The 14,832-nt window shown below is 36.1% G+C and overlaps 1 protein-coding gene across 2 annotated transcripts in view; it reads right to left on the bottom strand.

The window, feature by feature from the left end:
* Window positions 1-14,832, bottom strand: part of LOC143229869 (uncharacterized) — a 74,920-nt gene that overhangs the window by 42,570 nt on the left and 17,518 nt on the right. For both annotated transcript variants that reach the window (XM_076462727.1, XM_076462728.1), the window contains exon 5: window positions 3,729-3,946. In XM_076462727.1, the coding sequence (XP_076318842.1) occupies window positions 3,729-3,946 (218 nt within the window). The remainder of the gene's footprint in view (window positions 1-3,728; window positions 3,947-14,832) is intronic.

Raw genomic sequence — 14,832 nt, 5'->3', positions numbered from 1 at the left:
ATTAGCCGGAGATGTACGATTTGAATCATAGTAAGAATTCATAAGGTTCATTTCAATATCAAACGAAATGTTATTTGATATGAAAGTTCTTTAAAACATTTCTGAAACTAGGCTTTGAAAAAGGAACAACTGCCGTTGACGGAGATTTTAGAATAGTTTAATGTTTGTAGTTTGAGAGAACTTTAGTAGTTATTGCTCGAAAACGTATTTCGAAGGAAAACATATTTTCTTCCGAAACTGGTTTTTAAGGCTGATTGGAAAGAAAACTAAAGATTGATGCCGAAGCTCCTATTGGGTTGCAGTTTCAGCAATCAGGTGCCAAACTGTGAAAGAGTTTAGGATTCCAGTTTCAGTCACCAGGTGTAAAACCGTGAAAATAAAGAGTACACTCATAAACAGTTTTAGCAATATTACTACCCAGAGAGGTACTTATGTATACATTCACAAACTGGTTTGGTTTGTTTGGTTTTTGAATTTCGAGAAAAGCTACACGAAGGCTATCTGCGCTAGCCGTCCATAATTTAGCAGTTTAAGACTAGAGGGAAGGCAACTACCCACCACCAACTCTTGGGCTACTCTTTTACCAACGAATAGTGGGATTGACCATCGCATCATAACGCCCTACGGCTGAAAGGGCGAGTATGTTTGGTTTGAAGAGGATTCAAATACGCAACCCTCAGATTCCAAGTCAAGCGCCTTAACCTCCTGGCCATGCCAGGTTGTCATACACAAACCAAGAAATTAAAACTTCAGTCTGGCATTTTATTCAGAGTAAAGTTATTAGTGTAAAAGGAAGAAACAAGTCCAAATCTAGTGTTTTGATCACATTTTCGGATACTTGTTACTGTGGTGACCTCTTAATATTGACCAGTTTCTGTGTATTCTTACTGCCTAGCTAACTTTAAAATTTTATAAAATTATTTATCTGTAACCGATATACACGCGTATTTCCCCTTTTTATGCACTACTAACCATTACAAAAAAAAAAGTTTCTAAAAGCTGTAAATAGATGTTATTTTACGTTCAATACCAGAAAGTAGAGAAGTTGTTTTGAGAAAAACAAACTATAAAACAGTAAATACAATATGCTAATAAGCTTTATGAATCCATTATGGCGGATGACAGTTGAACAAAATTGAAAGACGACGAATAAATCGACGAATTAAGTTATAGCATACAATATACGGTGTACACAGAATGCGCGTGCTATTGAAGGTGTTTTATTATAGCAAAACACCAGTCAGTTTATCTGCAGAGTCCACCGAAAGGAATCGAACCCCTGATTTTAGCGTTGTAAATCCGTACACTTACCGCTGTACCAGCGGTTGACGCGCGAGCTAGCCGTTCCTAATTTTGGTCCGATACACTAGAGGCAAGGCTGCTGGGATCGAATAGTTAGATTTGGCCGTCACTCTTATAACGCACATATGGCCCCAAAGTGCGACATGCAAGTATATACCAACGGGTCTCGAATCTTGAACCCTGGAGCATACAGCTCAACACACTAAATCACTAAGCACACAACCCAACAGAAAATATATAGAATTTGAAAAAAAGAATTATCACTTATTGTTGTCAAAGTATTCATATTACTTCTTTATATGTGATGATAGAAAACCTGACATACATTACAATTGCTAATCGTTTATTTGTAGCCATGAAGTTATCGATATAAACAATTATATATTTGTTTATGCTTCATAGTATGTATCTGAAATGCAATAAATCAGTCAATATTAGTTATCATACAACTGTAAAAACACCACATTAGACTTACAGTAGATAATTATTTGAACACCGACTTATTTACGCTTCTAATTTAAAAAATCATTAGAGTGTTCTGATAAAGATAACAATCCCTAATTATAAAAGGCTTATTCTCTTTGTTACTGTTTAGAACGCTTCCACTCTCCATTTTTAGCAACGGTCAACAATATACTTAGTCGCTTGGCAACAAAACTTACCTGGTTGTTTTTAAACCAATTAGTGTTTGATGCTTAACTTTCGTAGTTATTTGTTGTAAAAGTTGTGTTTTTATTCTTTACTAGTTTAAAAATCTGTCAAAAATAATAGGAAACCAATTAACAAAAATTATAGAATTTTACTGAAACGAATTTCTTTGTACTTCCAAATTGCACCCATTATTTATTCACATTACATTTAGTAAAAACCACGAAGTAAAATGAAAGTGTGCAAGATTCAACACAAGTAATTATATTTACGCTACTATAAAATCCCGACAAATATGACGGGAAACCATTGTTGAAAGATTAACGATAGTTAATGAATTTGTCTGTACTTCAAAAGTGCATCTGTTTACTTATTTTAAATCAGTCTGGAATCAGTTCTTTAATTACCATATTTTTGTTAAAAACTACGCAGAAAAATTAAATGTTATGTAAAGCTTAGTTAAAATCCTACATGGTAAATTTTCGGTTTTTTCTCTTCACTACCATTTAATTTCACAAAACTTCCGATATAAAAACTATTTTGCTGTTGCATCAACAAAGTTATCAGAATAGCACTAGATCTAAAAGGCTGATAAAACCAATTACCATAAAAGGAGCGTGAAAGCTTTCTCGACGTCTTGATAAAAGGAAAAAGCTTTTTATCATTAGTGATATTATCAATATAAGTGTGGGGAGGGCGGCTCTGGTATTTATGTAGAATGCTCAATATTCATGTTGATTTGTTAGGAAAGTTTGTTTTATTCTTTAATATTTGATAATATAGATCTTATAATAAACAAACTGTTTTATTCAGAAGTTTTATAATATTGAGTTGCAGCCAAAAGCAAAATAAAATTTCAGATAAACCATATAGTGTGTGTGTGTGTGTGTGTGTGTGTGTGTGTGTGTGTGTGTGTGCGCATGCTAAACCTAATGCTTAAATTAGACTACAAATAAAGCTACTATTACTAAATATTATACAGACAATGTTTAAAAAGTTTTAAACTAGTAAATAGATTTAAAATATTAAAATACTTAATTAACAACATATATTAACCCTTATAGATAAAAATAAACGTTTATTACTACCCAATATCTTATCCTTCGTACAGTCGAAAAAGCTGAAAATTTGTGTTAGAATGTTGGACTGTTTTCTACATTCTGACCCAGAATATGGTGAGAAAATCTCAGATGTTATTTAAAGTCTTTCACAGTGCACACGTATCTTTGTTCACGATAACATTTCATTTCTCTGCGTTGTTTTTAACAAAAATATGATGACTAAAGAACTAATTCCAGACTGATGAAATAAGTAAAACAGATGAATTTTTGAAGTAAAGACAAATTCATTATAGTTAAATTCAATAACTTTTGTTAATTATTCAACAACGATTTTCCGTCACTTTTGTTGGGCTTTTATACTGGTGTGAATATAATTGTATTTGTTGCATTGCAACCTAAATGGTCGAAAAAACATTTGTGCCCCCTAGTGGCTAAGCAGTAACTCTTTAGGATCACACCGCTAAAATCCTTTCTATCCTCTTGGTGGGCACAGACAGATAGCCTATTGTACATCTTTTGGGTTTAACAGCAAACACAAGGAAACTCGTAAGAAAAACAAACAATCAAATGATAATAAAAAGGCAGCAAACACAAAATAATAAGAAGTAATTCCAAGAAATTAAAATAATTGGATGAAAAATTGTCAAGAAAAATTTATTACATTAGTAACTCGAAATATATATTTTTGGAATTGCATACAAAATTTTATCAACTTACCTCGTTCGTCAGGTATTTTATCAAGACACTGAAAGAGTCGAATCCGAGAGTTACACGCTTCAGTTGAAGCTTCAACCAACCGAGTTCCTTCGTTCGGGCTTCACAGAGGGTAGCCAGCCGTTGAATCTCTTGTTGATATCCGTCCTGGGTTATTCTCTTCGCTGTAGGTACTGGCAGCACCAGAATCGATTTTCCCTTGGATTGACTGTGGCCAAAGTCTGTAGAACGAAAACGTACACGAAAAAAGTTATGAAAAACGACAGAACACACCAGTATAACAACAATTGTTATAACAGTAAGAACCAAGTCGTTGTTGAGGGGTACTGTCCAGGTTAACGTGTTCAAAGGGATCATTATCTTTGAAGCCTGTTCTAGAGCAGTGTACAACGGTTTTATGCCATGTCACTAAGCATCCTGTATATACATCAGGCGTTTCGGCATAACGTATAACATGGGACGAATATAAAAACTTAGTGCACTTCCATTAGTTAATTTTAGTAGCTTTATAAAGATTTCGGAGGGGTTGAAACAAGCTCACCCAGTTTCAAGTATCGTTACGTCACGATTACAATGTTAGGCTTTGTAGAGATCAGCTGTGGACGGGAATAGGGGAAGGTAGGGAAGTAGGAAAATGACATATGAAGGGATGAGTACCAGTCAACGCTCTTACAACTGTTGGAGCCTTGCCACACAGACGCTGTGGAAAGGAAATATCTTTTGATAAGTGAAACATTTGGTAACATTAATTAGCACGAGATATAGCATCACTCTTTAAACACTTCTGGTTCTGATGTGTCTATCACAATAACATTTAACTATAAAAGACCAGCAAGTCCTGATACTACCAAGCTAGTAATTCAGTACAATTTTGCTATTGTTATCGACTAACTATCGATAATAACAAAACGAGTTAAAGTTAAAACAAACATTTCAAAAGTATAGAAGTTGTATTTTTAGCAAACCTAAGACACGTCACGTTTTAACAGAACTTATAGTAATCTTTTAGTATGCAACACAATAAGATATATATTTAACAAGGCAAGTGGTACGAACAAGCCCACAAAATAAACCAACATCTGTATGTAACCGAAGGCATTTTGTAAATAACAAGGACTAATTCACGAAAGATACACACTTATCTTTATCTAGAAGTTTTAGCTGTTAAAGTTGCAAGGCACAATTGGAAACTTTCGGTGTTGTTTCAAGAGTAGATGTCGTTCGAAAACTAAATCACAGATTACTTAAAGCATGTGTAAAATTCACAATTGAAATTAGTTATGTACTTTGCTTGAACGGCTCACAAATATAAAATCACGTTGTCTGGTCTTCAACACTGTTTTGACCCAACACACTTGATTTCAAAGAGATACGAAGATTTGGTTACTTCCCTTAACTTTCCAAAGTGCACGTTTTTATTTTTGGGTCTAATAGCAAAATTGCATAATTACTGCGCATCTGTTTCAAAATATCGTACGTTTATAATCAATATATGTTTAAAAGGTAGAATAATAACAGCCTTAAAACAAATATTGAATACGGTTTGGAATTAAACAGTCGTTTTTATATTCTATAAAGTACACGTGTAAATAACAGTACTCACATTAGTTGCACAAAAAGAAAAAAACTTGTTTGTTTTTTAATTTCGCACAAAGCTACTCGAGGGCTATCTGTGCTAGCCGTCCCTAATTTAGCAGTATAAGACTAGAGGGAAGGCAGCTAGTCATCACCACCCACCGCCAACTCTTGGGCTACTCTTTTACCAACGAATAGTGGGATTGACCGTCACATTATAACGCCCCCACGACTGAAAGGGCGAGCATGTTTGGTGCGACTGGTATTCAAACCCGCGACCCTCAGATTACGAGTCGAACACCTTAACCCACCTGACTTAACCGGACTTTAAAATGAAAAGTTGTGTGTAACGATGCTTAATGTGTATAAAACATGAAAAGTATGCTATTTAAACTTTTGTATCTTTATTCTTTGAGGATTTAGATAAGACCTAATATGGGGCGAGTACATTAATTTAATAATATTATCCTACGAGAAAATGATTCTATGAAATGTAGCAAATCCTTACCTTCCTAGAAAGTTAATTATAAGATGTAGAAATATTTATTGGTTTTATCATTTACATTTTTTGCGAAGTGTTGACCACGTGAATAACACTACGCTACTAAACATAGTTCGGTTTATGTAACTTATACGATAAGTAGATAAACTACTATAAAAAATCTCGTGTATCGAGAGTATTCAATGTTTTTAATGTGTCAAGTTTTAGCTGCGACAGAACGGCTGTTTGTTGTTGAGTTTGGAATCAAATTGCAGATAATAAAACTTTGCTATTATATACGAGTTAATTTCTTAATTTAAAAGTAACTATTAAAAGAACAAATTTAAATATAGATTTTAGTGAGTCAGGTGGTATGTTGAATGTAGCACTTTTCAAAATTAGATGTTTGTGATGTGAAAGTACTAAGTCTATAATTTCATATAAAGTAGAAATCAAATTGCTAATATTAACAAGTTAAAATATAAAATAAGACCTTGTATATATAATATTGCTCACTAACCGAGTCAAATATTGTGACTCCGTTCAACTATGCATTTTTTGAAACGGTCCCTTATATTCTTACCACACTATATGACACGTGAATAATCATTCAACAGCATTGGATGACCCCAGACTGGTTCTTCTCTCAGGTCATTTTAATTTTTGAAAAAGGCTCGAAGGTTTCTCGATCCACGATTTCAATGAGGTAGGAGTGTCTAGTCTGCTCGAGTTTTCGTATTTTTAAAATTTAAATACATCTTCAGGGGCGTAGATCCTGGGGGATGGGGGATATATCCCCCTTCATTTTAGGTGGGGGTATGGTGCATACAATCATCCCCCCTACAGTGTGGTCTGTTGAATTGTTTTATTGCATCACAGGTCTACAAATTGTGTGTTTGTTCTTGTGATTCTCATGTTCTTACCAATCGAATTACATAATTAGGCCTAGATGGAGGCTTTTTCAGTAGCCGAAATGTACATCTTTAATATAGGCGATACTTCGTAGTATCAGTCAGTAGGCCTAAGTATACACGCAAGGCTTGCAAGTACTATCACTGAATCTTGAACTAGTCTTGTACGTAGTGTAAGATTAAGTAAAATTTCCATCACAACAGATTGTACAGAGCATGAAATTCGAAAATATTACTCCCAAGCGTAAACTCCTGTGATCTAGATCTGGCAGGCCATTTGTAGCTTGGAGCTGCATCAATCTTGTGTATATTGTGCGGTTTTCCTACGTTATTTGTTCTTATGCATGTCCAGTCGGTTTTATTGTCGAACGCCTTACTCTCCTTAGCTGCCGACCATAGTGTGCGTTCGGTCGCTCGGATCCCGACGCGCCTACATCACCCCCCCCCCCCGTCCGCTCCCTTTAGCGTGAGCCTCGATTTTACAACAGGGCTCATTAGACCTGTGTTTGTGGCCCTCATTAATCCATGAAATTTCAGATTATCACCGCCCTCTAATAAAGTGCTGGTGCTTTATGGTAAAAGAACAATATATTCTCTTATCATAGATAGTAAAAATATTGTATTTTCTTGTATAATTAGAACACAAAAGGAGCGATTTCAACGGTCTGAAGCCTCTACTTGAATTGTATTGCTAGTTTTTGTTTAGGTGTTTTTATTTAATAGACGTGCTTATAGACATTATATCACAATGTGTTTGCCTTTTGATGAGCTTTATCAGGTATATTAGATATTTGGGATTGTTTAAGTATTTTTTGAGAAACTTGCAATTACTTGTGCTGTAACTAGCACACATTATTGTACCAGCGATGCCCAGGCGGTCAGTCGGCTCGGTAGTCACAGTGAGATTCGTGCGTTCGATTTAAATACATTGTACAGTTAAGTCCTACTTCCATTCAGTTCCATCTTCGTTCGTTGTACATTAGGAGTTTTTCAATGGAGATTGTATTTTAGCCTGTTGAGTCATCTGAGAAACAGATTCCAATTATGACAAGCAAGCGTCTGAAACTTTCCGATATTAGACAGTTCTGCAAGCCAGTTACTAGTACTACAAGTGACAATGTAGATAATCCAACAACCTCAAGCAAAGGAATAGAAACTTGCCATACAGAGGAAATACCACGTTCATCAGAGGACGAGTCTGAAAATGCTTGTGTAACTATTGCACATCATGAACCACCAGATAGTTGTGAAACAAGTTTGTGCAGCAATGAAAAATGTGACACTTCACAGATGCAGTGTGGAAAGCCATATCATCCAGACGCACAACTAATACCACTCAAAAAGTTACATGCTCTCATTGTGCCAAGGCGGAAAATAGAGGCCTTTTTACAGGGAAATTGGAGAGGCCAGTGGAGTATACCTTCATATCCACCGGTGTCTGCAACTGGAAAAAGGCAAAACAGAAATTCAACGAACACCAATCCTCCTCTCAGCACAGATTAGCTATATCTCCAGAAGGTTCACTTGATGTAACTCCAGTGACTGTCCAGCTACATGATGGAAAAAAGAAGCAGCAGGAAGAATACAAAAGAAGTCTAGCCAAAATATTCAGAAGTTTACGTTTCTTACTGCGTCAAGGTTTAGCATTACGTGGAGATACTGATACGGAGAGGAACTTCCTGCAGTTAATGAAGCTCCTGGAAGAGGAAGATCCTGAGTTGACGGCCTACTTGTCAAAGAAAACCACATTCAAATCATCCCAGGATCAGAATGAAATAATGGAGATGTTCAGCCATCAAATACTGAGGAACATAGCACACGAAGTGCAGCAAAGTAAAATCTTTGCATTAATGGTTGATGGCACTCAAGATGTTACAGGTGCCGAACAGGAAGCAATATGTGTACGATACGTAGATGAGAACCTTGACGTCCACGAGACATTTTTTGGTTTGTACAGTGTTTCCAATACAATTGGTGAAACAATATCCTCGACTATACTTGATGTACTGACTAGACTCAATTTACCACTGTCAGGATTAAGGGCACAAACTTATGATGGAGCCGCTAACATGAGTGGTGCGTACAGTGGATGCCAGGCAGAAATAAAAGAGAAGCAACCGTCAGCTTTGTTTTTTCACTGCAGAGCACACAAGGCTAATTTAATAATGCAACATGCAGTTGAAGCTTATGAATGTGTTCGAGATTATACCCAATGGGTACATGAACTTGGTGTCTTGCTTCAGAGGTCAGGCAACTACAAGGCAATCTTTGAAATATTGTATTGTTGGACAGCCACAATGGTCCAGTTAAATACATCCGTCCACTGTGTCCAACACGCTGGTTGTGCCGCCTGTCTGCAATTACATGTGCTAATGATCACTACAGTGACATTGTTGATTCTTTGTCTGAATTAGCAAATAAAAAATCAGATGTAGCAGTGAAAGCACGAGGTCTACTGGACAGATTTGACAAAGGAAAGACAGTTGTAGGATTGTTGATGGCTCAGCATCCATTAGCTGCATTAAAAGGAACTAAACCGTGCATTCCAAGCAAAATCAGCGACAGTATCTGGCATGATTGAAGCATCTACAATGACAGTTGAGCAATTGCGGGTATTGCGAACAGAGGAAAATTACAACAAGATATTTGATGAAGCTGATAAAAAGGTAAATTCACTAGATCTGGCGTCTATTGAACTACCACGCATTCGCAGACCTCCCAGAAGGATCACAGGTGATGGCTCAGGACACCATTCTGCAACAGCTAGAGATTACTACAGAAGCCAATATTTTGAATTTGTAGATACATTCATGAAACATCTGACCACTAGATTCAATGCAGACAACAATGACTTCAGGCAATATCTGGCACTCGAGAACATGATCACATCTAGCAAGATTGACAACTCGGTTATAAACTTCTATCAAGAACTTTCTGCACAACGGCTCGAGTTTCAGTTGCCCATGTTCAAAGGAACAACAAAAGCAGTATCTCTGAAAGGTGCGAAGGATGCTTACTATAAAATGTATGAAACAAGCCAGCAGATGTTTAGTGAAGTGTTTCTTCTCATAAAAATTTTGCTTGTATGTCCAGTATCCAACTGCGAATGTGAACGCAGCTTTTCTGCATTAAGATGGTTGAAGACGTAGGTGAGGTCAACTATGTCTCAGTGCAGCCTCAACCATGTGGCAGTTTGTCATACTCACAAAGATGAGGTCAAGATAAATATAGAAGAGCTTACGAGAGAATTCATAAACAGATCATCACAAAGGAGGTCTACGTTTGGGAACATGTAGACTAGAGGACTAAATGAATCTTACTTCAATGAAAAGTATGAATAATTATGTGCTACATTGTATTGATGTGTAATTTTCAAGAGTTCGGAAAGACATTTTAATTATTTTCATCAAACAACATGAACAGTTTTTCAGTAGATATAAATTTATCAAGGGTAATTATTAATTTTATTAATATTTGAAAACGTAATTCATGCAATGAAAGTTATTAGTAACCTTGTCAAGTATAATGGCCATCTTTTATACTGAGCAGGAATAAATTCATGTGGCAGTTAATTTGTGACATATTTGTCTTTATTCTATTAACATTTTGAAAACTGTTCACAACATTTCACTTATAAAAAACCTACATGGAAACCTTGAAGTATCGTTGTTGTTTTGAATTAAGCACAAAGCTACACAATGGGCTATCTGTGCTCTGCCCACCACGGGTATCGAAACCCGGATTTTAGCGTGTAAGTCCGCAGACATACCGCTGAGCCACTGGGGAGCTTTAAGCATCGTGGCAACAAGATTACTCTGACTGCATGCTTACAGCTTTCAGGTTCACGTAATCAGAGATTACCATTTTGCAAATTGAACAGTCCACATAAGTGGTTGCAAAGTCATCCCCCCCATGGGGTGCAAGAAATTTACGCCCCTGTACATCTTAGTTACTAAATTTAAATTACAGTAGAATTCTATGGTATCAGTATAAATATTTATGATTAAGTTATTCAACTGTGTGTATAAAACATAAAAAAGAAATAATTTGTTTCCTATCCTCCACGTGCGAAATTTTAAAAAGTTTAGCAACTTGTGTCCAACAGCAACCAAATACAAATGTCGTAGCCAGAAGTGATAATTGTTTGCTTTAATTCTTGATTTAAAAGTTCTATATTTTGAGAAAAGTTTAATAATTTGTATGTAAATAAAAATATTGTAGATTGTATAATAATTAAAATGTAGCTGTATATTAGAAAAAAAAGTCCACTAAAACACAGCCAAGATAGCGAAGACTACAGATCAGTTTCATGTCACCGATACGTAACATGACTGCACGTGCACCACGTCCATGACGTAATATTAGCTCTGGGTGTGGCTGGAAGGTCAAAATAATGAAATATATAAGACTAAAACGAACTGATTTGAAGACGGAAGATTTTCGAAACGATGTCTTCTTGCGTACTCGTAATGACGCTCGTTGTTTAAATAATAAAATACACATAACTAAACAATACAAATCTGTATATGACTTTTCCACTAATGATTCCAAAGTAACTAAAAAAATCCAAAGAAATAAAAAGATGAAATACACAAGATATAATCTCCCTGAAGAGATAAAAAAACTTCCTAAACTTTCAGCATGGATGAAAGCCCTGCTATATACAGGCTTTTCTTTCATTTGGGGCGCTCTCTTCCCAAAATATCTCTAGTTTTATAAAACAGGCAAGTAGATAAGTGTTCTTAAAGTGACACCATGTGGGGTCTTTTATGTCTTAAAGTGCATCTGCGCTACAAAGATACTTATCCATAAACATAAGAAACAAGACGGGATGACCTTAAATTGGTATCAAATTATAAATTGTCAGGGCATATTTAATCATATCGTAGAGATACTACCAGGAAGATGATTAATTTATATAACAATGATTATATAACAATGACATTTTAAGTCAGTTTACTGCCGATGTTGGTTTTTTAATATTGTTATTAGTATTCTTGATGAAAGGCTAATTATTGGGCATTCACCGCATCACGTCAAAACATATGATGGGCACTTTACAAAATACATTGAAATGTTTCATGTAATCAACCAGACGGACAAGTTTAGTTAATATTACAAGGAGCTATCTAGACCAATTTAACAAAAACGATCAGATGGATAGCCCGAACATTCGATTTATATGTATAAGGAATAAGGCAAAGACTTCGAGTTTGACAGCCGTTTTCATTTTACTACTTTAGTGCAGCGAATGAAGGCTTAACTGAACGAGACTTACAACAACCTGCACGATACTCAAATTATATGAAGTTTGTCTGTAGTTAAGCACAAAGCTACACAATGAGCTATCTGTGCTCTGCCCACCACAGGTATCGAAACTCGGTTTACAGTGTTTGAAGTCTGGAGAGGAGGTGAAGCTATATGAAAATGACGTTTACGTAGCACAAATACCTATACATCAGATGAACAGATAGTGTACTTCAGTTCAAATTCGTTGATGGTTGGCTCTCCTACTTTCCCCGTGTATGATATTGATTTTATTTAGAAGCGTCGCTAGGCAATTAAAAGACTAAGGGGGGTGGTGGGAGAAGTGAGGTTCATTGTAGCAAAAGTTTTCAACGTTTTATTATGACATCAACTATGGTTTTCTATTATAATTATATAACTTATCAACCATGGATTAGAGGCACAGGCTCAATGTGCTCGTGCCTAGCGGTGCTTCTGCTTTTATTCATATCACTGGGTACCTTTGACAACAGCTAAAAAAAAAATCGACTTTTAGTGACGCCTTCGTCTTTACAACAGTAATATATTTGGCCAAGTGAGACCTGTAACAATATTTGGTTGTTATGCTAACATACCGTAAAAAGTTATTTTCCAGCCCGGTCACTACAGATTGATAACGCTGCACTTGTCTCTGATAAGTGGCGACAAATGTTCAGAAATTCTTGGGGCAGAAAAACTGTCGTTAGAAATTATCTGACAAAGTGAAACTGAAATCGAACGGAATTCGAAATGAGGTCATTGCTTGCTGCACATATTCTGTCAATTATGACACTACGTCTCAATCGAAAAGTCTCATTTAACTAACTCATAAGGGAAAGTTTAGATTGGTTTGGTTTTGAATTTCACGCTAGCCGTACCTAATTTTGCAGCATAAGACTACAGGGAAGGCAGCTAGTTATCACCATCCACTGCCAACTCTTGGGCTACTCTTTTACCAACGAATAGGGGAATTGACCGTCACATAACGCCCCCACCGCTGAAAGGGTGAGCATGTTTGATGTGAAAAGGATTCGAACCCGCAACTCTCGGATTACGAGGCGAGTGCCTTAACCACCTGGCCTCCCTGCGAAAATACTAGACTGTGCAAATGGTACAAGTTATGTGGATACTAATATAATTTGTTCTTAAAAATAACAGCCTAATGATAAAGATTTAAAATATTTTTCTTTCTAAAGTTAGGCTAGCCTTCCTTTGTATCATGAAACCCCTAAGGTTGAAATGACTGCCAAAATCAAGCTGCTTATTAGATTGCTCGTTTATTCAAAGCTGATGTATGATAGATCTATACAAGTTTGTGCCAAGTTTGTATATCGTAGACATTAAGTTGTTCAAGCATTTATTGCACTTTAGCCAACTGTTCTTACGTGTATTCAAATGTCTACAATAAAAAGAAAATTATGTCAAACAGACATTTCACTTTCGCTGACAGAACAGCTTGTACTTAATTATTCCTTGAACAGATAATATTTGACCGTGCGCGCGTGTTTAAAAGTTGTTGTTTGGTTGTTTTGGAATTTCGCACAAAGCTACTCGAGGGCTATCTGTGCTAGCCGTCCCTAATTTTGCAGTGTAAGACTAGAGGGAAGGCAGCTAGTCATCACCACCCACCGCCAACTCTTGGGCTACTCTTTTACCAACGAATAGTGGGATTGACCGTCACATTATACACCCCCACGGCTGGGAGGGCGAGCATGTTTAGCGCGACGTGGGCGCAAACCCGCGACCCTCGGATTACGAGTCGCACGCTTTACGCGCTCGGCCATGCCAGGCCTTGTTTAAAAGTAGAATTATACTTAAAGTTCTGTCATATTAGATATATTTAATAGACTTATAATTGTCAATTAAAAATTTCAAACATGCTTATATTAAAAATGCACATATGAAGATATCTATCCTACATACGTACGTACTTTGAAATGTTCTGCATTAATTGCGTAACAGGTACTAACTACAAAAACTATATTTTGTTTATAACTCCAAAATGATCGAAACTTTGTAATAAAAAAAATGTTCGTATGTTTGAAGGTACAACGTTACGCAATAGACCATTTGTACTCTACCCACCACAGGTGTCGAAACCCGATTTCTAGCGCTGCAAGTCCGCATATACACAGTAGTGAAAAATATCTTTAACTAAAGTTTATTTTGTTTTGTTTTGAGTTTCGCGCAAAGCTACACGAGGGCTATCTGCGCTACTTATTTTGTTTGGTATTATGTTGAAAGAATTCATCATATCGTCATTTTGGGCTCTTATATAATTCTCAGTAAAATTCGAAAACTGAACTTTTCACAAACAATGATTAGCACCGTATTCCTCAATGAATATTCTGAGGGTTTAATAAATCCTTTACAAAGGTTATACTTCTCTTAAGGGTTAAACAGATTTTGGGAGACAAAACAAAATTATGACTAGTCAGTGTATAAACCCTTAATACATCTCAAACTACGTCCAATTTTCACTGTTATGTATCTGGGTCGAAAAACTGACATGTTAACTGTAACAAGAGACACTTGATACGGACAATACTAATTAGACAACTAACACCTATAACACATTTGGTATAGTCAAAAGCTAAAATAGATTTGATCTGAGCAAAACAGGAAACAAGTGAAATATGCGTGAACAGTCAAGTTATTTTTCACGCTTGTAGGTAACTTGTATCGAAGAATTGCAGGCCTATAACATTTAATTTTTATGTAAAACTCAGAATGTTTCGTTTATTTCGGAGAGAAATTGCACAATGGGATACACGCGATGCCTTTGTTTCGTGGTTTGAACCACGGACTCTAGCGTTATAAGCATTAAAGCTGACCGCTGGGGAACAGATGTTATATAGAACAAAATAATTTGCAA

Source organism: Tachypleus tridentatus, chromosome 10 (assembly GCF_004210375.1).
Source record: "Tachypleus tridentatus isolate NWPU-2018 chromosome 10, ASM421037v1, whole genome shotgun sequence".
Classification (NCBI taxonomy): Eukaryota; Metazoa; Arthropoda; class Merostomata; order Xiphosura; family Limulidae; genus Tachypleus; species Tachypleus tridentatus.
This window is presented reverse-complemented; position numbering and strand designations above follow the sequence as displayed.